This window comes from Sturnus vulgaris, chromosome 31, assembly GCF_052056855.1.
Source record: "Sturnus vulgaris isolate bStuVul1 chromosome 31, bStuVul1.hap1, whole genome shotgun sequence".
In the NCBI taxonomy this organism is placed as follows: Eukaryota; Metazoa; Chordata; class Aves; order Passeriformes; family Sturnidae; genus Sturnus; species Sturnus vulgaris.
Window position 1 is genome coordinate 1,377,528 of NC_142273.1, and position 21,636 is coordinate 1,399,163.

Genomic DNA, 21,636 nt, shown 5'->3' on the forward strand with positions numbered 1-21,636 from the left:
TCAGATCAGGGAGAGAGAGAAACCAAGATTGCTTTGTGGATACACTTTGTGATATCAGTTTATGGAAAGTTAACATCAGTGGTAATAAAGATCATTTTGGATGTGTTTGCCTGTCCAGGTCTAGCATGCTACTTCTGGGGTTTTATTAATGATTACACCCAACCTACTGGGAGAATGGGAGAGGATGATTTTTCCCAGCCTTTCACCTCCTTCTCCCCCTTCAGGTCTGGCATATTACTTTTTGAGAATGTTGAATTCCCTCAAAATGTTAGAAGACACCATAATTTGTTGCCTCTTGTGGAGCTAATACAAATTTCCACACATAAGGAGCAAGGTCCCAGAAAGCTTCTTTTCCTGGCACACATTTATCTGTGAGAGATGCAGCTGAGAACGTTTTGGTTTAGACTCGGACTACAGCAGTGACAGAATGTGATTGTACATAGACCTGAGAAGGAAAGTGCATGGCACTGGCGTGTTGTGATAGAAGCAGTGTGCTCGATGGCTCCTGTGCTGGCTCATTGTTCTGTGTCAGGAGTAGATGGACAATTCACCCTTTGGGAGGATGGAAACGTGTGATGCTGTATAAGGTGAGGAAGGAACCTGCAGAGCACCGTGGCTGTCTGTGCAGGGTACTTGTACAAGCTGCAAGAGGAGCGTGGCTGCCTGCCAAATTCAAGTTGTCCGTTTTAAGGGGGAAGGTCTGCCGCAGCTACCTGTGCTGATACATATTCCTAACTCAGCCCTATGTGAAAACAATTCCATTTAGCTTTAGACTCTGGGATCCAAAGAACCTGATGGTTGATGTAGCCAAGAAGGAAAGTACAGAGTACACGAGGATATGCACAACAGGTGCTCCCTGCCTGAGTCCAGGAGCAGCAGGGATGTGCAGGCCCTGGTATGGAAGTTAGAGGCAGAATTGTCAAGCAGAAGGAACCAAAGAACTGATCACACATTTTTCAGCAGCAAAGCATATTTTTCTGAGTAAGCCTAGCAATGCATAGTCTAAAAATGAATGTGACTGACAGTCGCATGTTATAAAAGGCCAGTCCCACATTTTCACAGTGAGGACTTCTAGCACACCTCCCTAAGGTGTGTGTGAAGATCTTTCCCATGAGTGGGGATGCCCCTCAAGGTTACACCTCGAGGCTCAGCAAAAGGCATTTGCCCACAGTTGCTGATAGAGGCAAAGAACATCAATCTCTACTTAAAAATTGGGGGTTTTCTAGCTTTAATGAAATTGCTTCAATATTGTTTCAAAAATAGAGCATTATGCTAGAAGTTACAGCTACCTATCCTGTGTACTAGATAATTCTGACTAAGGTATTTTTGTCTAAGCATTATCACCATTGTAATGGAATTAAAGAAATAATTTATTTTATTTGTATAAATATATTTGGTTAGCTATCCAAGACAAAGTTGTATAAAGGTAGGGTTACACCTGTAAGATCCTTTAGACATAAACCTTTGACCACATCTGGGATTGGATTTAGCCACACCCAGACTCCTCTATGAGAAGGAGTTTAGAAAGCCAGGGCATTCTTTCTGCACCTCCTAACACAAGGTGAGGGCTTCTCTAATAAATTTTGTCTGAAGCTCCCATCCTGCCTGTGACAAAGTGGGAGGTAGTTCATCAGTAATCAGTGTTATAAAGTTACTGAGAGCAGGTACTCTCAAATTTAAGACAAGCTGCCCTGGATGTCCAAGTTAAACCTTGAAGGTACATGCTAATTGCTCCATAGTCACTACGCTGAAAGAATAATGATAATAATAATAATGGGTTAGTTACAGTAAAAACCTACACACAAGTTTTTACATACTGTACTTGCAGAAATGTATTCAAGGTATGTGCTGTGTGGCCTACAAAGCACAAGGAACCAGCTTGTGATAAGGGAGGAAAATAGGAGTGTCTTCTCTGTCCAGGAATACATACAGTTTTGTCCCAGTTCCTGCAGCTAATATTGTTCCAGACTCGGGAACTTGATATGGGATAATTGCCCACAGATATCGAAGAGCTGGTGAATTGCCTTCTACAGGTTGGACTTCAATTTCATGTTTGATTTGTGACACCAATAACAGAGTTCCAGTGCTATCCCTTCTAAATAAGGCACAGAAGATCATCAAATATACCTAAAATACAGGAACTTGAGAATATGATGCCAACAGAGGATGTAGAAGGGGAGAATTCAGAGTAGAGAACTATACTGCATTTTCAGGGGTTGTTATATAAATGGTCATTTCTAGGTTAATAGGTTGCAGTTCCAGCACAGAATCCATTGGTGTAAACAATTTCACTTATTCTAACATTTTGGAAGAGACACCATCTAGAAGAATTTCAGTCCTCACCATGTTTTATACTGGAGGAACAGTCACAGTATTTCAGCTTGTAATTCTTTCTGTTTCTTGCAAGGCTCAAATTGCAGCTTTAATTCATTTTTCCATTGCATTATAACGTATGCCTTGTAATGCCTTGGACCAAAATCCTAGTGATTTTTTCTCACTTTTCAGCCCAGTTGTCTGCCACAAATCCCATAAGATTTTATCACCTAGAATTTTTACTATCAATTCCAAAGGATTTCCTTGAGTGTGTAATTTGGCTTGCTCAATCAAAACATTTTTGCAGGTATCAAAGGCTTCTTCTTGTTTCTTTGTCCATTGCCAAGCAACTTTCTTCCTGGTCCATTTCTGCTGTTATAGCATTTGCCAGGTAGTGTCTTGGTGTGAGGTGACAGGAGGGTTGAAAGAGAATTTTTTTGCATAGGCATTGACTTTGTCAATGATGAAAAATTTTTGCTGTTAAGTTCCTATTTATTTCTGATCGTGGGACACTGACTTTCACAAGATCATTCCATATTGTTTCCTCATCACACATAAGATGAGTCTTCAGTTTTGCCAGATGATTTTTGTTCACCACTCTCAGGGCTGGCTCTGAAATTAGAGCCCAAATTTCCCCTAAGGTATTTGCTAGGACTCCTGTATTACTGGTAGCTCTGTGATGGCTGGTGTAATCAAGGTGTTCAATGAAACAGGCACCTCTCTCAAAAGGTATATTTTTAGTTAGATTTTTAGCAGATACTTTTAGTTACTGCTGCCCCATCCAGACTAGATCCTGCAATTAGAGTGTGAGCCATCCCTACCTGCTGCAGGAAACTAAAACCTTCTGCCTTGAACATCAACTTCTGAGGGATGGCACGGATTCATCAGTGTCTGCATATGCTGTTAAAACTGCTGCGCACAGCTCTTGATGCAGCACAAGGGTGGCAATACCCTGCCAAACAGGACCCCTGATAATTTGTCACTGAGTACATCCTCTGTGTATCTGATCCTTACTGCCTATAGGACTTAATAGATTTTTTCACCAATTAGTAAGTGGGCAGACACAGTCCCACTATGCCAAGCTGACAAAATCCGTATCAGTTTGTCTTCTCCTCTCTTCTGCTGATAGATCTCCAGAAATTCCATTTTGGAATATAAGTGCACCCCTCCATCTAACAGATCCCTCTGCTCTTCCATTTGTATGAGGGGTATGCTTGTACCACCTCCCTTTCTGCTAAATCTGGCTAAAGCTCAACCTTGGAGTCTGAGGACTCGTTTAAGATATTTCTAACCCATTTCTCAGGATCCTGTGAATATGATTGGGAAATCAAAATCTTGTTTTGCCCATATGTCTTGGTTTGAAAGACAGGTATCTGCTAAAAGAGGCAAGGGCCTCTTATTTAGAAAAGGAGAGTATAATCCTCCCTCTCCCTTCACTCTACTATGACTTTGAAATTAAGGGCTCTCAGGTGAAGATATGGGAGTAGGAATAACGGTTCTTTACTGATATATATATATATACATGTAACAAGAGAAAAAAACACAACAACAATAAGTGCGAGATCAATAGCAACAGAGCAGAAAACCCAGTGAACAGTTCTCCCGGTTGTGGATACCTTTCCTCTGGTGCAGTTTCCGTTCTGGCGCTGCCTGCCAGCTCTGGGTGAGCAGGGAGGAGATGCGGGGATCCCACCTGGCTGTAGTGAATGGCGTCTGTGTCCCAGATGGGAAGGGCGGAGGGGAGAAGCTGCTCACAGGAGCCAGGGCAGTGTCAGTCCTGAAGCTCCAAAGGGATGTGCTGGAGTCAGCAGGAGATGCAGGAGAGCGTCCGAGCAGGGAGGTTGTGAGATCCCACAGTCAAGGAAGGCAGCTCCCGGCGTCAGCGTGGCAGAGCCGAGTTTTCAGCGACCGTCCTTCTCCGAGCCAGAGAGCGAGAGAGCCAGAGCCCGAGACAACAGCCCCCTATCCCACCTTTCCTTTTCCGATGTTCCCCCTGTCCCCACCCCCTGCGAGAGAAACTGTTACTAGCTAAGGTGTAGCCACAAATACTTAGCATAACTATGGGGGAAATTCCACAGACAGAAAAGGAAAAATTCAACCCCCAACACCATATCTGTACCTTTGTTTGTGAGCAGTATGTGCCACCACATATTGCTGTTTTCAGTCATTCTACACTGCATTGCTGCTCATAGCACCGCTGTGCTGGAGTATAATTAGATCTTGTGTGATTGCCTTTGCATCTTGTAAAGTCCTGACTTTCTTTTCCAACTCTCACATTGCTCTGCAATGCTATAACTTCATGGTCCGAAGCTCTAAAGAAAGGCAGCTAGCAGCCATCTCTATCTCCCCACTAACTTGCAACAAGGCTTTGATGCCCTTCCCCAGAGTAAATACTCATGTGCTGGATCTCTAAGAAGAGACAAAGGAAGTTGCAGCTCATGACAACAGATGATCCATACCTTATCCATAGCTTATCCATAGTTTTAGATTGTGGTGTTTATGGGAAATGTGAATCTGTTGCTCTTTGAAATGTATCAGAGCAGGTGACTGGCACCGGGGGATTCACTACCCAACACCCATCTCCACACAGTCATAGAAGAAACAAGTGTCCCAACTCTGGGTGTGGATCAGTTCCTGGCACACTGTGGAAAGAGCCCACTTTGGGGACATTATGGTGACTCAGATGGGGTGGCCATAAGGTCTTGCCTAGATCATCTTGCTGCCCCTGGCAATGGAGAATCAGAACAGACTCCAGGAGGCACCAGCCAGATGATCAGGGACTCCTCCAAATCTGCTTCAGCATTATGGCAGTGAGCAAACTCAAAATGCTCCAGAGATATTCAAGCAAGGGTGGATGAGTGGACGGAATTCTTGGATTGGCAAGTGCACTTTTGTTCCTTTTTCATATTGCTTTTACAAAAGGTGTAGATTTATCAGTGTAACTTATCAGTGGTATCAATCTCCATGTAAGTCACAAGGAAACACTGGGCAGTGAGCCTTAATCAATCAATGGGATGGGAGCACTGTAACTACTTAAGGGCCAAACTTTCTTACCATAGAAGAAAAAAGAATGATGTTATAGAAGGAAGAAGAAGAGGAATGGCCTGGAGATTTGGGCTCTTGGCCTGAATGTGTTATTTGTTATTTGTTATTGGACAGGAGGAGTCAGTTATAAGAGTTAGATGTTATGATGGTGGAAAATTTTGACAGTGAGGGAAGGGGACCAGGGGAAAATATCAGGGCATGCCCAGTTGATATTCTGGTTCCAATAAAGCTGGGGAATTAAACACTAGATTTTTCTATCTATAGTGGAGCCACACTTTCAGAAGTAACTTGCTGCAAGGGCCTGCTGAGGAAAGTTCCAGTACAGATTTTTGAGACAGTAGGAAAATGAGCTTTGTAGCCACTCCTACCACCCATGGCATGGATAGTTGGTGACACTAAAACAACTCATCCATTTCTATATATGCCATAATGCCCCCTTCCCTTTCCGGGATGAGATATATTTTGTAGCTTAAGTGCACAAAACCTTAAACCTTTTCTGAGAATACCATGCAGCTTCACATTCCACCTGAGATAGGCTGGAAAGCTCAGATCTGCCTGTTAATGTGTAAACCATCGGAGGACATTGGAGAAAATATTCTGGATGCCATTTCAAATGCAGTGATCCGCATGGGCCACAGGAAAATGAGGTAAAGCAAAGAATATGACTCCAGTTAAGACAAAAAGCTCAGAACGAAAAGTTAAACCATTAAGAATAAATAAATATCCTATAAAGACAGAAGCACAAAAAGGTCTGGAACCACTGACATACACATTCTTACAATTTGGTATACTCAGACAATGTCAATCTGACTTTTAGATGCTTTTCTCCAGGTAAAGAAGCCCTGTTCTTGAGAATGCAGATTAGTACAAGTTTAAGAGTAGTCAATCAAATATGCACAGATATACACCCAAGTGTACCAAATCCTTATGGCTTGTTAACCTCAGTGCTGGAAACAAACTTTTATTTTACTGTTTTGGCTTTAAAGAATGCTTTCTCTTATATCCCAATAGACAAGCAGAGCCAAATCATCTTTGCCTATGAATGAGAGAATCCTGTGGCTGGAAGAAAGATGCAGTTGCACAGTGCTCCCTCGAGGATTCAAAAATAAGCCCACTTTATTTGGTGGTTTTGGCAAAAGTAGAACAATGGAAAAAAGGTAAGTGTTCTTCTTTTGCAGAGTGTAGATGACATCCTAATTGGAGCTGGAAAGGAACAAACCTTCTTGAAAGTGACCATGAGCCTGCAGAACTTTTTGGGACTTGCTGGAATTTCCAGGAAAAAAAGGTAAGACAAATACCTTAGCTTTAAGGTATCAAAAGGACAATGAGCTCTGGGAGAAGGAAAAAGTAGTGATATTCCAAACTTCAGCTCCTAGGACTAAAAGATAACTAACAGGAGTTTTGTTAGTGGCAGGATTTTTCCCTATACAGGTTCAACGTTTTGGACTAATAGCCGAGCCCCTTTATTTGGCAGTCAAAGGCCCTGAAGAATTGCTGGAATGGCCCTGAGATGGTTAAACCAGTTATAACACCATAAAGGATGCTCATGAAAGCACCTTCCAGATACGACTAAGCCCTTTTCATGTGCACAAAGGCAACAAGTAGTCTCTTTGGGGATGACACAGCTTCTTGGAAGTTGGCAGAAGCCAGTGGCATCCTTCTCCAACTGGACCAGCAACTAGATGGCCAGCATACTTATGGGCCATAGCAGCCAGCACCTTAATGATGGAGGAGGCCCAGAAATTCACTTTGAGATGATCACTAACTGTGCTAGTCCCATATGCCATTGCTGGCTGTTTGGAATCCAAAGGGACATCACTGGATCTCTCCAAGCTGACTGGCAAAATACCAAGCTGTGCTAATGGACCAGGGAGGGAAGTAGCCATGTGTGTGACATCAACTTTAAATGAAGCCATTTTGCTCCCTACTGAAAAGCAAGGACCTTTTCAATATGGCTGGCTGCAGACCGTGGAGCAGTCAAGATGCCGAGATTTAAGGCATGAACCTTTGAAAAAAGCCTACGTTTTTGGCAGCAGGTTTGTGAATACAGGTAAGTTACCCCTGGTGGGATAGAAGAGATCAGTGGTATCCCTTAGGGTCTGTGTCAGGGACCCCTAGGATGACATTGACCCATAGAGCATCACCCTGTGCCCACAAATCTCCTGCCTTCACTCACTTCACTCACTTCTTGGGCATCTAGCTACCTGACCTGAGGACCAGCCGGGTTTCACTGCCTGCATCACACCTGGAGGCAAAGGTAGGAGCCCCCACAGCCTGGGGACCCCCTCCCCAGAAAATTCCACGTCCTCCCTGACAGCCCCATTTTCCGCAGGGTTGTATTGCAGTGAATGCTACAGAACCCTGAACATCTGCACCGTCTGCATGGCCCCCCTGAGCTTCCCAGACGCTGGGGAGGAGGAGATGTGAGCAGAGGGGTGCTGGGAGCCCACCCGAGCCGGGGGGGCTGCAGCAGATGGTGGGGACTGCAGCTCACCCCTGCCTTCTCTGCCCCTGCAGGGACTCCAGTGACGAGGAGACACCGGAGCTGCAGCTGGGTGCTGTGCAGGAGCGAGGGGGCCAGGAGCGAGGGCAGCGGCTGCTGCAGCGCATCAAGGACATGATAAAGGACCGGAGACTCCCCTTCAGAATGGCTGCTCAGCTGTGAGCCCAGCTGGAGGAGGAAAAGAGCGAGGAGAGTCATGTGGGCAGCAATGGGATGGCCAACAAGAACAGATTGCTCTGTAGGTGAGGTCTGGCTGCAGGGGTGGCAATGTCCCTGTCCCCCGCAGCACTGGCGATGCTGGATGCCAGCACTGCACTCCTCTCTCACAGCAAGACTTCAACTACCAGCAGAAGGCCAAGAACAGTGAAAGTGTGGGCAAGGGCCCAGTGACAGCAGGATAGTGTCACGTGGCAGCAAAAACATGGGTCCAGGTGCTGGGATGTGTCTGGAGCCCCACCAGTGCAGCAGAAGCTGAGAGCCACTGGGTGGGGATGGGCTGGTGAATAAATCATCTGGTCCTCAAGGCAACAGAGTCCTGGTACTCTGAGTTGGTATCCACCATTCCATGGTGATCCTGACCTTGTGATACCCCAGCTCCATGCTGTCCCTGGCTCCATCCCTGCTGTCACCCCAGCCTCTCAATGCCCCCCAGCCCCTACCTCCAGCACCTTGGTGCCACCATCTTCATGCCCACTGTGCCTCCAGCCCCTACACATCCCTGTTGCCAGCCTTTATGGTGTCCCCATTCCCATCCCTGTGGTGCCCCCAGCCCCATGCTGATCCTCACCCCTCGATGTCCCTCTCCCCATACATGGTGCCCCCTCCTCATCCCTGCAGTGCCCCAGACTCTCACTGTTCCTGTCCCCAGTCCCACAGTGCCTCCCATCCCGAGCTGTTCCAGGGTGGGGGTGCAGAATATACAGACAGCTGGACACGGGGGAAGTCCCTGCTTCTCCGTTTATTACCAAGCAGCCTTCGTTTAAAAAAAAAAAAAAAAACAAACACAGACATACAGACAGGCAGAGGCGGCCCGGCGGGGCGGGGGCCGCCCGCCCATGGTTTGTTTGGTTCCTGACACCAGAGAGGTTCAAGTAGCCGAAAAGGTTCAAGTTCACCATAAGGCACTTTAAAGCCATGACGGGAGCAGAGCCCCCCCGGCCCCATCACCCCTCCCGGCACCCCATGGCAGATGTGGAGGCCGGGCAGCGCTGGTGGTTGGCAGCGAAGGGGCTGGGGGGGGGGGGAATATATTACATCATCTTTTTAAATATAGATAAAACTCTTATTTGTAGACAAATAGTGCCGGTCCCCTACACCCCCGGGGAGGCTGCGCCCTGCGGGGGGCATGTGCAAAGGACAGAGGGGTGACCGTAGGGGCCCGGCCACCCCAGGGAAGGGGGGGGTCCCACAGGGCCGGGGGATTTTGGAAGGGAGAAGGGTCCGGGGGGGGCCGGGGCTGCCCCGCACCCGGGTGGGCTCACCCAAATAGTGCAACCAAGAGAAAGCAGCCGGGAGTGCAGGGGCGAGGGGGGCTCGCCGGGGGGGGGCTGCTCAGAGTGGGGAGGTGGGGAGACAAGCTATGCACAGCGCAGGACAGTGTCCCCCCCACACTGGGGAGAGGATGAAGGGGCTCTCCCCACCTGGGGGGGGGCGGGCCTTGGTCCATGGGTGTCCCTGCCCAGTCCTGGCATCCACGAGGGGTTTGGTGGGGGGACATCCAAGTCCCAATCCCGCCATCACCCACCTGGGCATGACCAGGTGGGCCCGGGCATGGTGGGGGGGTGGTAGGGGCCCCCCACCCCCTTGTGCAAATCGGCCGAGGGGAGTTTCCCCCTTTGCATAACTAGGAATGAACCGTGACGGGAAAAACAGGAACAGAAACCCCAGTGGGCACGGCACAGCTCAGCACGGAACGGCACGACACCTGCCGTTGCATCGGCCCTATGCCATCTCCACCGGCACGGTGCCATCTGGCTGCGGCCCCTCCTCACCCTCCGGCTCCTCATCCTCCTCCTCGGGCTGCCCTGGAGCCCAGTAGCGGGCGATGGAGAGGCGCAGCCCCTCCAGCCGCCCGTTGGAGAGGTCGAGGCCGGGGGGCCCAGCGGGCGGTGGAGGGGGCTCATCACGGCGGCGGCGGCGGGTCCGCACCTCCAGGCAGTTCTGGCCCTTGAGGTGCCGCTGGAGGTGGTCGTCCTTGGCGAAGGCCTTGTGGCAGAGGTAGCACTCGTAGGGCCGGGCGCCTGTGTGCAGGTGCATGTGGTTCTTCAGGTCATAGCTGTGCAGGAAGCGGGCACTGCAGTGCTGGCAGGAGTAGGGCCGCTCACCTGTGTGCTTCCGCATGTGGATCTTCAATTTGTCATTCCTGGAGTTGGGACACACAGGGAGATATTGGCATTGAGTAGCCAGCATGCCAATCCAATCACAGCAGAGAGGGCAATGGTGCTGAAAGCCCGACAGCAGGGATGCTCTGCAAGGCACAAGGGTCTGGGTGCTGCATGACAGGGCAGGGGACCATGGTACAGCTGCATGGCTGAGATGCAGCTGGCTGCAGGGATGCTGCTGGGTACCTGGGCTGGTCTGGCAGCATTAACAGTGTGGAAGACTTCCCTGGACCTGCACCACAACCATGCTGGGGCTGGCAGATGTGTTATGGGTGCCATCAGGTATCAGACCTTGGCTGATCTGGCAGCACTCAGAGTGCAGAACACCCCACTGACCTGACTTCACCAGCAGCTATGGCAGAGGGGCACTACAAGGGATGCTACTGGGTACCTTAGGTCAGTCCAGCAGCTCTCATGAGGTGCAGAAGGCCCCATAACCCCATGCACCACAACAGAACTTGCATGGAGGATGCCATTGGGTACCCTGTGTTGCTCTAGAGCACTCATGGGGTGCAGAAGACCCTCTGAATCTGCATTGCACTGGCAGGACTGGCAGAGGTGTGCCGTGCAGTATGCCATCAGGTACCCGAATTTGGTCCGGCAGCACTCAGGGCATGCAAAAAGACCCCATGAGCCATGCCAGGCCTGCGGCTAGATCCCAGTAGGACTGGCAGGGGAGTGCCATAGGGGATGTCATTTGGTACGTGTCAGGTGGGGAAGCGTCCATCCAGCAGCACTCACCGTGTGAATCGGACTCCACAGACCTGGCAGGCGAAGGGTTTCTCGCCCGTGTGCGTGCGCATGTGGCGGGGCAGCTTGCCGGCGCCATGGATGACCTTGTGGCACACAGGGCACTCCTGGGGCATCTGCGAGCGGCGCTTGCGCACCAGCTTGTCAGGGCTATCCAGCCCAGGCGCCAGCGACTCATGGTGCAGAGAGCTCAGATACGCCATCAGGTCGGGGTCGATGGCGTCGTCATCAGAAGCAGCCTCCTCAGGGGACAGGGGTGGCTGGTAGGGGAAGGGGAAGGAGTGTGGGGGCAGCTCCTCCTCCTCAGGCAGCTCAAAGCTGTCATATGGCAGGGGCAGCGCCTCAGGCAGAGGGGGCGAGGGCAGCTGGGAGGGCGGCGGGGGGCTGCCAGAACCCTCGGCCTCAGTGGGTGGCTCCTCGGCATGGTTGTTGAGACGGGCACCACGGGCTTGCAGGAACTTGCGGGTCTTCTTGCTGCGGCGGGGGGTGGGGCGGGGGGGTGGTGGGGCGGGCACCTCACCCTCGGGGAGGGTGGAGAAAGCCTCCAGGTAGCGGCGGGCGCGTTCGCAGTCGCCATCATCGGGGCCAGGTGCCTCCATCCCATTGCCCTGCAGGATCTCTACACAGGCAGCAATGACACAGGGGATCTCCAGCAGCCGGGCAGCACGCAGCACCTCGCCCATGTTGGCGCTGCTTATGGTCAGTGTGGCTGTGTAAGCAAACTCCAGCAGTGCACCCAGTGCCTCTGGCCCCACAAAGTCCAGCTCACAGACCTCCTGCCCTGGCCCCGGCCCTGCAAAGAGCTTCTTAAAATAGCGGCTGGAGGCAGCCAGGACAGCACGGTGGGTGCGGTACTCCAGCCCTTGCGTCTTGATGGTGACGTCGCAGAGCAGCCCCAGCTGCCGTTGCTCATTCAGGCAGCTCAGCAGCTCGCTGCTGTGCTCGGGGAAGGGGATGCCGATGAGGTCGTCCTCTGGGCTGGCCATTGTCCTCACCTGCAGGAAGGATAGGATGCTGCCTGACTGATGGAGGAATAACCTGGGAGAGAGCACTTGGAAGAAACCCTGCAGCTGGAGCATCACTGTCAGGAAGCCAGCGCACAAGGAACCCTCCATGTACATGCTGGTGGCACTGGGGTTTCAGTGGGACACTAAAACGGGGCAGGCTTGGGGCCTGCAGTCTGCCCTCAGCTTCCTCCGTACTATGTAGAGGTTGGCGGGCACAGGCCCCCCACCACAGGCCCCCCACCACAGGCCCCCACGCTTCCTCCACTACCACCAGCAGCCAGCCGTCTGCACCGCCACAGCAAAGGGGGAAATCTCAGTGTGGTGCCTTTGAACAGCGCTAAGGTGCAGCACTTCCTGTGTCAGCCCACCCAAAATCCCCCCAGCTCACTGTCATGGCCAAGCGCACCCATTGGCTCCCAGCAACCCCATCCTGGGAATGTGGGCCTCACTGGCAGCAGGCACGGGTGGGCGGGCGAGTGCTGGGAAGAGCACCCTGAGGGTTGGGGGCCGCCCCATGGAGCCCAGCTGGGCTGGGAACAGGGGCCACATTTCCTGCCACAGCAGATTAGGATCAGCACCCATGCCACCGGTTCCTGCCCCCGCTCCTGGTCGGGACTGGGCCCCCTCCCTCCCTCCCCCTGTGCCCCAGCCCGGGGCCACTCCTCGCCCAGCCAAGCCCAGCCTGCGCCAGCCAGGCCTTTCCCACGCTGCGGCTGGCAGAGCTTGGCCTCAGCCCTAAACCCAGCACTGCTCACACTCCCACTGTGGTCCCCATGGTGCAGCACCAGGGTCCCATGCATTCCTGTGGAGTCAGCACAGGTGGGAAGGGGGAAGCCCATGACCCTCACCACCTGCAGGCAGGGTGCAGGCAGCAGTGGCAGCTCCGGAGCTGCAACCTGCCCTGTGACACCATGCCCAGCTACAGCCCTTGCAGCCAGCCAGGCCGCTGGGTGACAGTGGCACTGCGGGGTGATTACCAATTGCAGCCTGGGGGAGGCAGAGGTGGGTACCACCTCTGTATTGTGGATTTTGGTGCTGCCAGAGTAGTGCCATGCCAAATCAAATCATGGTGGACGGTGGCATGTGGCACCAGCCGTTGCCAAGCCATGCCAGGCAACGCTGAGCCGTGCCAGGCCCATCCACCCCAAACCCCTCGTGCTGTGCCAAGCCACACTGTGCCGTCGGCAGGCGGGCGTGGGGGACGTGCCCCCTCTTGCCCATGGAGGGGCGGCGCGGCCGACGGCCCCCGGCACAGGGGCCCATCCCCAAGCCGGCCGCTCCCTGCGCTTGGGCGGCTGCCAGCTGGGGCTGCCTCGGCAGGCAGCTGGGAACGGCCCTGGAGCAACCGGCTGCGGAGCCGCCCCAGCCGCTGCCGAGCAGGCCCAACCGGCATGGCAGGCGGCAGCCGCCCCTGAAACCGGGAGCCAGGCAGTGCCGACCGCCTGGGATGCTGGCGCCAGCACCCATGGCCAAGCCCCCCGCCTTGGCAGGAGCCCATCCCACCACCAGTTGAGGTCCCCTCTGCCTGCTGAGGTGGGGGTGATCGGATTAGGGGTGATTAAACCATCAGGGCCCTGGGAGCCAACAGGCAGTGACAGCCCCCAGTGGGATTAGGCAGGATTAGCTGCAGGGGCAGGATTAAGCAGGGGGGCAAGTACCCCATGCCACAGCTTGGGCAGCTGGAGAGGGATGACAGGGATGTGGCACCTGACAAGGGTGGCCCAGAACCCCACAGACCTCGAGGACTGTTGCAAGCAATGGTCACAGGATAGGGTGGCACTGTGTCCTCCAACACTGCCTCCCCCAGTAATAGCACCAGGACAGACGCCCTTCTGCCCTGGTCCCCACAGCACCTCCAGCCCCACAAGACACCTGGGCACAGGACACTCACAAGACGGATGGCACACCCTGGCACATGCCTGTGGGGGTGTCTGGGTGCAGGGCAGCAGCTGAGACCCCGTCATATCCCAGCAGGTGGCAGGGTGCTCTGAGGGACGGGCACGGGCACCAGCCTCACCATGTCACAGTGCAGATGGACACAGCCTCAGTGCTGCCAATGCCACTGAAACTACCAGCAGAGGTCTGGTGAGGGAGTTGGGACCCCTGTGAGCAGCCACAGGACTCGATGCCAGCAGACATAGCTGTAGGGCTGGGGCAGAGTGGGGGCGAGGTGGTAGTGACAGGAGGGGGATTTTCCATCGCACCAAACCGCCCGTTACGGCTCCTTTGCTGACACCCCCACCCCCCCGCACATCCTCCTCACTGGAGCGAAGTCACATGCTGAGCGGGTGCTGCCGTCGAGGAGATCACCGCAGTGATAAGGAAATGGCAGAGGATGAGGTGTGAGGGGACTGGAGCCGCCCCCAACATTCCCTGGCTGGTGCTGGAGATGATGGCTGGGAGGGAGCAGGTGGTGATGCCCATGTCCTCGCCATGCCAGAGCTTTCTCAGTTACGTCAATGCTGTGGCTGGGCACATTTCGGCTGCAGCAGGCGAGCAGAACTGAGGAAGGGGGAATTGCTCCCCATGCTGAGCTAGATCCCATGCAAGGCGGGTGGCAGGAGGAACAATGTCTGCCCAGGTCACCCTGACATCCCTCTGCCAGCCCATGCAATCTGAAACAAGCAAGGCCAGGCTCCACCCACCTGCCAGCTCCCTCCATCCTAGGGGTCCAGCCACCCAGGCAGAGCCATGGACAGCGGGGTGGGGCCCCTGCAGCACCCATCCTGCATAGGCTGTGTCCCATGACACCAAGCCGGGATGGCACACTGGATGAGGACACATTGCCAGCCTGCACTGACTACTGGGCCACGGCTTGAGGATGGTGGATATTGTGAGGTCGAAAGGGGTGTCTAGGAGGGATCTCCTTAACTGTTCCCCCATGGGGAAGAAGGGCGGAAGTCCTGGGGAGCACATTCCGCACCCTGGGCTGCTGCCAAGTGCCCCTGCTTTCGGTCACAAGAGTCACAAATGCTGTCGAGGGACTTCACAGCCCCACTGGGGAGAATGAGTCACCCAGGAAGGGGAGCGCAGTGCAGTGTCACCCTGGCCCCTCACCCCGTGGGGCCCCTCACCTTTTGGGAACTAGGACCTGGACCCAGGAGTCTGGGCTGTGCAAGCACCCCACCCTGCTACTGCCCTGCCTGAAACCAGTTGGGAACAGCATGGCCCATAGTGTGGAGGGTGGTGGGGCTGCAGGGCAGGGGCTGTGCAGCCCCTCTGTCAGCCCAGCAGGGAAGGTGGTGGCCGGGGTCTGGCTCAGCTGGTGACCCTGTAGCAAGCACATGCCGGGGGTCCCATTGCTGGAGGAAGTGGGGAAAGCAGCACTACTCTTTCAAAGAAAAGAACGAGTAGAAACAAAAGGAAATGGTTTGGAGATGAAAGAGGATAAACAGTCCCCCATTCCACAGCACTGAGAGTGAGCCCCATGGCACTGCTCAGGCCCCCGATACTGGCCAGCTCACCCATAGAGCTCCCAGGCACAAGTGTGTGCTGCGCGGCCATGGAACATTCGCCATGGGCACAAGGGGGTTGGAGCGCTGTGGGCCAGGGCAGCCTCAGCGCCCAGCCGGCACCTGGGGCCCAGTGCCAGCCCGGCACGAGAGCTGCCACGGAGGCTGGGCACAGGGCATCCTTGTTAGAGCAGGACTGGCAATGTTGCCAGAGCCACTCCTGGCGTCTGTGGCAGGGACAAGAAGCAAAGTCCCCATGCTGCCCACCAAGCCTGTTGGCACCGTGCAGGTATCCTGCTGCCAAAACCTACCCCACTGCCACATCCAGTTGTCTGGCATTGCCACTGTAGGGTGTGGGCCCAGCTCTGCCAAACCGAAGTGACCCAGATCTCACCACTCGTCCCATCCCATGCCACCCCATCCCATCCCACCAGCAGCAAGGGTGGCATAGGGCTCAGACAACACCAACATCCCACAGCTTGCTGGTGCCGAAGCAGCTAGCCCAGATCGCCTAGTGCCCAGTGGTACCACACCGAGTCCCCACCACCCTGGCAACTTCCTCCACCATAGCAGCCAGTGATGGCAGGGTGGGTGTGTAGCTCACCTGCCCCGTGTCCTGGCGTGGCTCAGCGCTGCGTCGCGGCCAGGCTGGCGGCCCGCGAGTGGCAGGGAGGGGAAAGCAGGGTGCTGTGTGAACTTGGCCCCGCTCCCCGCTGCACTTGAGCTCAGGATCCCACCTCAAAAGGAGTCGACGCCCACACCCCGGGTCACGCACCTCCCAGCCCCACTTCCCAGAACACACACGGCATTAACTCTTTGCGGCCGGTACTGCGCGGTGGGGCAGCAACCCGGAACCAGGCAGGGGGCATCCCCTGGCCTAGTCCCACGGGAGAAGATTCCTAGCACTGCCAGGACTGGCACCCCGTACCATAAGTATGCCTTCCCCGCTACTAGCATTGTCTCCAAGCCGTCTGCCCCTTCCCCCCACGCCGAGGCATCACACAGGCCCTCACCTTCTCCTCTGCCGCAAGGCAGGGCGCTGGGTGCTCGCCACTGGCCATGGCCAGCCTGGCCGAGCTGGGAGGGCGCCTGCGCTTGGAGGGAGCAGGGCAGGGCTCGCTGCAGCATGCTGCAGCCTGCCCAGCCAGCCCTGGAGCCACCCCCCGGTCCTATGGATTCCTGCCCTGCTCTACCCTTGGAGTGGGTTCCTGAGGTGCCATGGGGAATGTAGGAAGGAATGATGGTCCAGCTGGACTATGCTGCCTGATCCCCTCCACTCCCTGGGCAGGGGCACTCGTGGGCTTCCCAGCCAGGCTGCAGATTCACGCAATCCCCCCCATAATTACACCCTCTGTGTCCCCAGCTAAACAGCAATTAGCAGCCTGGAGAGAGCGCCCCACACCCCACCACCAGCACCAGCACCCGCCCAGGCCACCCACGCCAGACTGGTCAGGGGCACCTGCACTGCAGCACCCTGGCATGGCCCTGGATGGGCTCCAGGCACCATGCTGGTGCTGTCTGTAGCAGGAGGCCAGGCAGAAAGGGGAAGAGCCCCATACCAGCTGGACAGTAAAGGGCTTCTGGTGTCAGCAATGCTGATGGGAAGAGCTGGGTTGTGCAAGAGCCTGTGGGCAGGCAGTGGAGATGGCAGGTGGGCAGAGGGGCATCGCCAACCCCAACCCTAACCTCTCCCATCACTGCGGTGCTGGGTAGGAGCCAGCTGTGGCACCACGAGTTGCCCAGTGCCTGGAGTGCAGGCAGCACACAGCCAGTGGCAGCAGGGTTGTGGGCAGCGTTGTCCACCACACTGCCACAATGCCCCAGGCTGACCACCTGCCTCAGTTGGGGGCACAAAAGACGGCACAGCCCTGGACAGCATCTGTGAGAGGGAGGGAGGAAGGACGGGAGGGAAGGAGGAGGGATGTGGCACCTGCTGCCAACCCTTCCCCTGCCCTTTGTTCCCCATAAAGGAGGGGAATGGCGCCAGTCCCCCCTGGCCCAGGTGTGCCAGGTGCTAAGGGCGGGAGATAAGGTGGGCGAGGCGGGCAGGGAGGGGCATGGCACAGCATGGGCACGCAGCCCTGAGTCAGGGTTCCTACTGGTGGCCAGGATGGGGTGAGTCACCGTGGGCCCCCCCACCCTGGGGGTGTCGCAACCACCCAGGCGCTGGCCACAAACTGCTGCTTGCCCTGGCTGGGGGGCATCAGGCTGCCTACCTGGGGGGCCAGGTGGGAAGGCGCTGGCCTTTGGGGAAGATGGGCTAACCTCCATCAGTCCATCCATCCATTCATCCTCCTCCAAGCTACGTCCTTGCCTTGGCCAGTGGCACCCTGACCAGTGTCACCAGTGATGGGACATGGCCTCATCCCAGCTCCTCTCCCAACAGCAGGATGGGCAACCCCATCTCCTGCATCATCTCCTGACACAGAGCAGTACCCTGACCTGCCAGGACATGGCATGCCATGGCCACATGCTTGCCCATGACAGAGGTGGCCAAGGACATGTGGCCTCTGTGTGTCACCTCTGGCCTTCCCAATGTGCCAAGGAGATGGCAGAAACACGCAAGGGAGAAGGAAGGAAGGATTCCAAGAAGGAAGAAGGGAAAAAGGGAAGAAGGGAAGAAGGGAAAAAGGGAAGACAAGGCTCTGCCAGCCACCAGCCTGGGACAGTCAGGCTCACCTACAACTGGGCCTGCTCGCTGGCCTCAGGGTGAGCTGGCTCTGGAGTTGCTGGCCCTGCAGCACAGTCACGGGAACCCCTTGGAGGGCAGCCAGACCCCCTGGGTCCCACTGTGCTGCACAGCCCCAAGAGGCCCCCCAGCTGGTGGCACCTCCTACTCAATATGCAGGGTTCATGTCCTCACAGCACCTCGGGGACTGAGCATCGCCAGTGGCACAGGTTGGGTCCCAGTGCTCCATCCTGGCACCAGGGTGGTGCTGGTCCTGGTGGGGTCACCTGGCAAGGACAGTGCCAGCCCACAGCCCCCCCCTCCACATCCTCCAAAATAGCCCGGCTTCCGCCCCCACGGCAGCTGCCTGCTGCCAGCTCCCCGCTGCCCACGGCTGATCCCAGGGAGGGAAGGGGGGCAGGCGATTCTAATCCCCCCCGGCCCCCCCGAGCCCACACAGCACTGACAGTGAGGCCGTGCCCGCCACAGTCACTCCGACCCACATAGCACCCCTGATGAGACCCCAGTCAGCCCTGCACAAAGGGCAGGGCAATGGCCCCACGGCTCCACAGTGCAGCAGGCACGGCAGCCTCTGTGGAGACCCTCGGTGAGCCATGGAGCTTTCCCCAAGGCCCACCACGATGTCCGCACCACACCGGATGCCTTGTGCCACCCAAGCAGGATCCAAGGGTCTCTTACCTTCTTTTCCTTGGCCCTGCAGAGTGGCTGACAATCCTCCTGTCCACCCTTGCTATGACTCCAAGCCCTGTGCCCTGAGGGTTGCCCATGGGAGGGGAATCAAAGCAAAACTGCTGGGGTGCCACTGTACCTAACAAATGTCAGCCAACACAGCCACACTCTCCACTCTGCTGGTGTTCACTGTAGGCAGGCTTGGCACCCACCCTGCCTGGGACCCAGTGCCTGGCAGCAGGGCCCCCTTACCCACTACCCACTCCACCTGCTGCCCATGGGGCCTGGCATGACAGAGACAGCTGGGCAGAGTGGAGCACGCAGTGCAACCAAGGCTGCGGGGAGAGGCCAGAGCTCACCTGACCTACTTCTCCTTCCGCATCACCTGCTTTCATTTTCCCTCACCCTGGCTGGTCCCCCCTGCCTGCCCATGGCTCTATCAAGTCATGCCACTAACGCTGGGGATACAAGTCACTCAGGCACCATGACTCCCACTGCACCATCCCGCATGTCAAGTGACCTCCCCAGCCCTGGGCACGGAGCACGGCCGGGTGCACTGGCCACAGCCCCAGCACCACCACCACCCCCCCCGCCTGCACGGCTACCCAAGCACCATCTTCCTGGCACGAAGCGAGTTTGACGGGTCTCAGCCCAGCCCCTCGCCAGGTCCTCTGACCGCCCTGGGGCTTGCTGGGGTGTGGACATGCAGCTCTCGGGGCATGTCAGGGACGCCAGTGCTGCCACGGGGAGCCAGGCGGGCGCCAATCCTCCAGACGGGGCGGACGCTCCCACCGGCACCCTGCCTGCTCCCGCCGTGGAGTTACCATGGGAAGGCAGTGCTGGTGGCGCAGGGGGAGCGCAGGCTCCCGGGGGCTCCCGCCAGCAGCCCACATGCTGCCAGGAGAGATTTCTCCCTGGTTTCATCATCCGCTGCCTGCGCTGAAGGAGAAGTTCCTGCTTCACGCACGGGGCAGCAGCCACCCCTCGAGGGCTGGGGTGCAGCAGGGGCTGTGCTGGTCCCGCACCCCGTGCTGTGCCCACTCCGCCCCCGTGTGCTCAGGCCTGTCGCACTCGTGCCACGTGTGCACTGAGGGTGCACGGCACCAGCTGGCAGAGACGCGCTGCCATAGCCTCGGGCTCAGCACCACAGCGCTGGGAGCAGCCTGCGTCCAGGCAGGGGGTCTTGGAGGGTCCCCAAGACTCAACACTGGTATGCCCCCCCCCCCCCACATCTGTCACCTCCCCGTCCTCACTTCTGCACCCATCCCCAGCATGGGCACTCCAGCCCTGCTGCCCCGCTCTCCGTTGCGCCAGTTTCCCCTTCTCCATGCACCCACTTTAAGTTCCTGAGCTCAGTCCCTCCCTCCGCACCCAGCACCAGCATCACCACTGAAGCTTTGAGTCGCCGCAGCTGTCGCTTGCCTCCGGCAGTGCCGAGGATTCCAGACTGCTCCCCGCTCCTACTAGCCCAGCTGTGGTGGGGCAAACCGAGGTACGGTGCGACTCACCCCACGACAAAACTGGCACTATGTCCCCTTGCCAAGCGAACGCAGCCACGGATCGAAGACGGCTGTGGCCCAAGACGTGGATCTGCTCCGGCGGGAGGGTAAATACCGCACCCCGCCCCGGGCAAACAGCGGCCGGGGGCAGCCAGCCAGGGGGACGAGGACAGGTACGGCAGGGCTGGGCGCACGGGGCAGAGTCCACCGGTGCTTGGCAGGTGCTACCACGACACCGATCCCAGGGGACCACTGCACAGCCGAGCAGAGGCACCCACTGCTGCTGCCAGTGTGTCAGGTCCGGGGCTCACCAGCGTGGCACAGCATGCTGGGACACTGGGATACCCTCCAACTCTAACAATATCGCTGGAGAAGGGGCTCCCTGAGTTGCCTTCCTCCTGCAACGGTGCCGTGCCTACCCGGTGCACCAGGCATGCCGCCAAGCTGCTCACCATGTTAGGAAGGGCGGGGTGGCAGCACCCAGTCACCCGCGGGAGACCTGCGGGGGACCCTGGCTGGATGGAGCAGCACCGCAACAGGACCACAGCGGAGCCTTGGCAGCTGCCCCGGCACGCAGCGGGCACCTGCCGATGTCACAGATTTCCCGCAGCCCCGTGCGCAAGGGAGCGGGAACAGCCCACGAGTGACACCCCCCGCCCCACGGGCGACGTGTCCACCGGCTCCGGCGGCGGGCGGGGACAGAGGGGCCGTGCAGTGATCCGCACGCCGACCGTACCCACCCGCTGCCAGCAGCATCCCAAATCAACGCGACTCACCGCAACCGGGCGGCAAAAGCGGTCGCCGCACCGGTCCCCGTCCCGATCCCGCTGCCGGAGGGTCGGTACCTCGGCGCAACCGTCGTCGGTGGGTCTGTCCACTCCCACCCACCGCCGCTCACCTGCGCGCCCCGCCCGAGCCACAGACCGGTCCCGGAGCCACAGCCCCGCCTCCGCCTTCACCTGCCGCCGCCGCGCCCCGCCCGCCCCCCGGCCACAGCCACCGCCGCCGCCGCCGCCGCCGCCGGGGCTCCAGGAAGCGCCCGCCCCCGCCTGCTCATTGGGCAGCGCGCCGGCGGTCACGCGTGCGATTGGTGGGAAGCCCCGCCCATCAGCCTCGCCACACCCCCTCGGGAGGGCGGGGGTCTTGCGGGCCCCCGGGACCGGGGTGCGCGGGTGGGGGGCAGCTGAGTCAGAGGCGGGGAACGGGATCGGGCGCGAGCCGGTCCCTCCGGCCTGGGGAGGAGAGCATAAGACGGCCCCGGTGCGGCCCTACCGGCGCCGAGCGCAGTGCCAGGCGCCGAGCGCGCCCCGCCCGCTGCGGCCGCCGAG

At 56.9% G+C, this 21,636-nt stretch overlaps 1 protein-coding gene and 1 long non-coding RNA gene across 5 annotated transcripts; one reads left to right on the forward strand and one right to left on the reverse strand.

The window, feature by feature from the left end:
* Nucleotides 1-569: 569 nt before the first annotated feature.
* LOC148220733 (uncharacterized) lies at nucleotides 570-8,815 on the forward strand. Of its 2 annotated transcripts, XR_015808852.1 has the most exons (4): nucleotides 570-7,615; nucleotides 7,691-7,781; nucleotides 7,876-8,103; nucleotides 8,191-8,815. It is a non-coding gene; the product is annotated as an uncharacterized LOC148220733 (long non-coding RNA). The 2 variants fall into 2 exon arrangements; XR_015808851.1 differs by having other exon boundaries at nucleotides 575-7,781.
* ZBTB7B (zinc finger and BTB domain containing 7B) lies at nucleotides 8,805-21,318 on the reverse strand. 3 transcript variants are annotated; one of them, XM_088181089.1, is made up of 3 exons: nucleotides 21,207-21,318; nucleotides 10,984-11,987; nucleotides 8,805-10,223 (listed from the first exon to the last, which is right to left on the reverse strand). In XM_088181089.1, exons 2-3 carry the CDS (start codon nucleotides 11,976-11,978, stop codon nucleotides 9,803-9,805), a joined length of 1,416 nt encoding a protein of 471 aa, XP_088037215.1. In that variant the 5' UTR covers nucleotides 11,979-11,987; nucleotides 21,207-21,318; the 3' UTR covers nucleotides 8,805-9,802. The 3 variants fall into 3 exon arrangements, with proteins under 3 accessions (XP_088037215.1, XP_088037216.1, XP_014748280.2); XM_088181090.1 differs by lacking the exon at nucleotides 21,207-21,318 and adding an exon at nucleotides 16,056-19,876; XM_014892794.2 differs by lacking the exon at nucleotides 21,207-21,318 and having other exon boundaries at nucleotides 10,984-12,607.
* Between the last annotated feature and the right edge of the window lie 318 nt (nucleotides 21,319-21,636).

Coding starts and splice junctions, on each gene's coding strand:
- ZBTB7B (XM_014892794.2), bottom strand. CDS start 12,113: ATGTACATGGAGGGTTCCTTGTGCGCTGGCTTCCTGACAGTGATGCTC. Junction 10,224..10,983: donor TGTGGAGTCCGATTCACACG/GTGAGTGCTGCT, acceptor TCCCAACTCCAG/GAATGACAAATTGAAGATCC.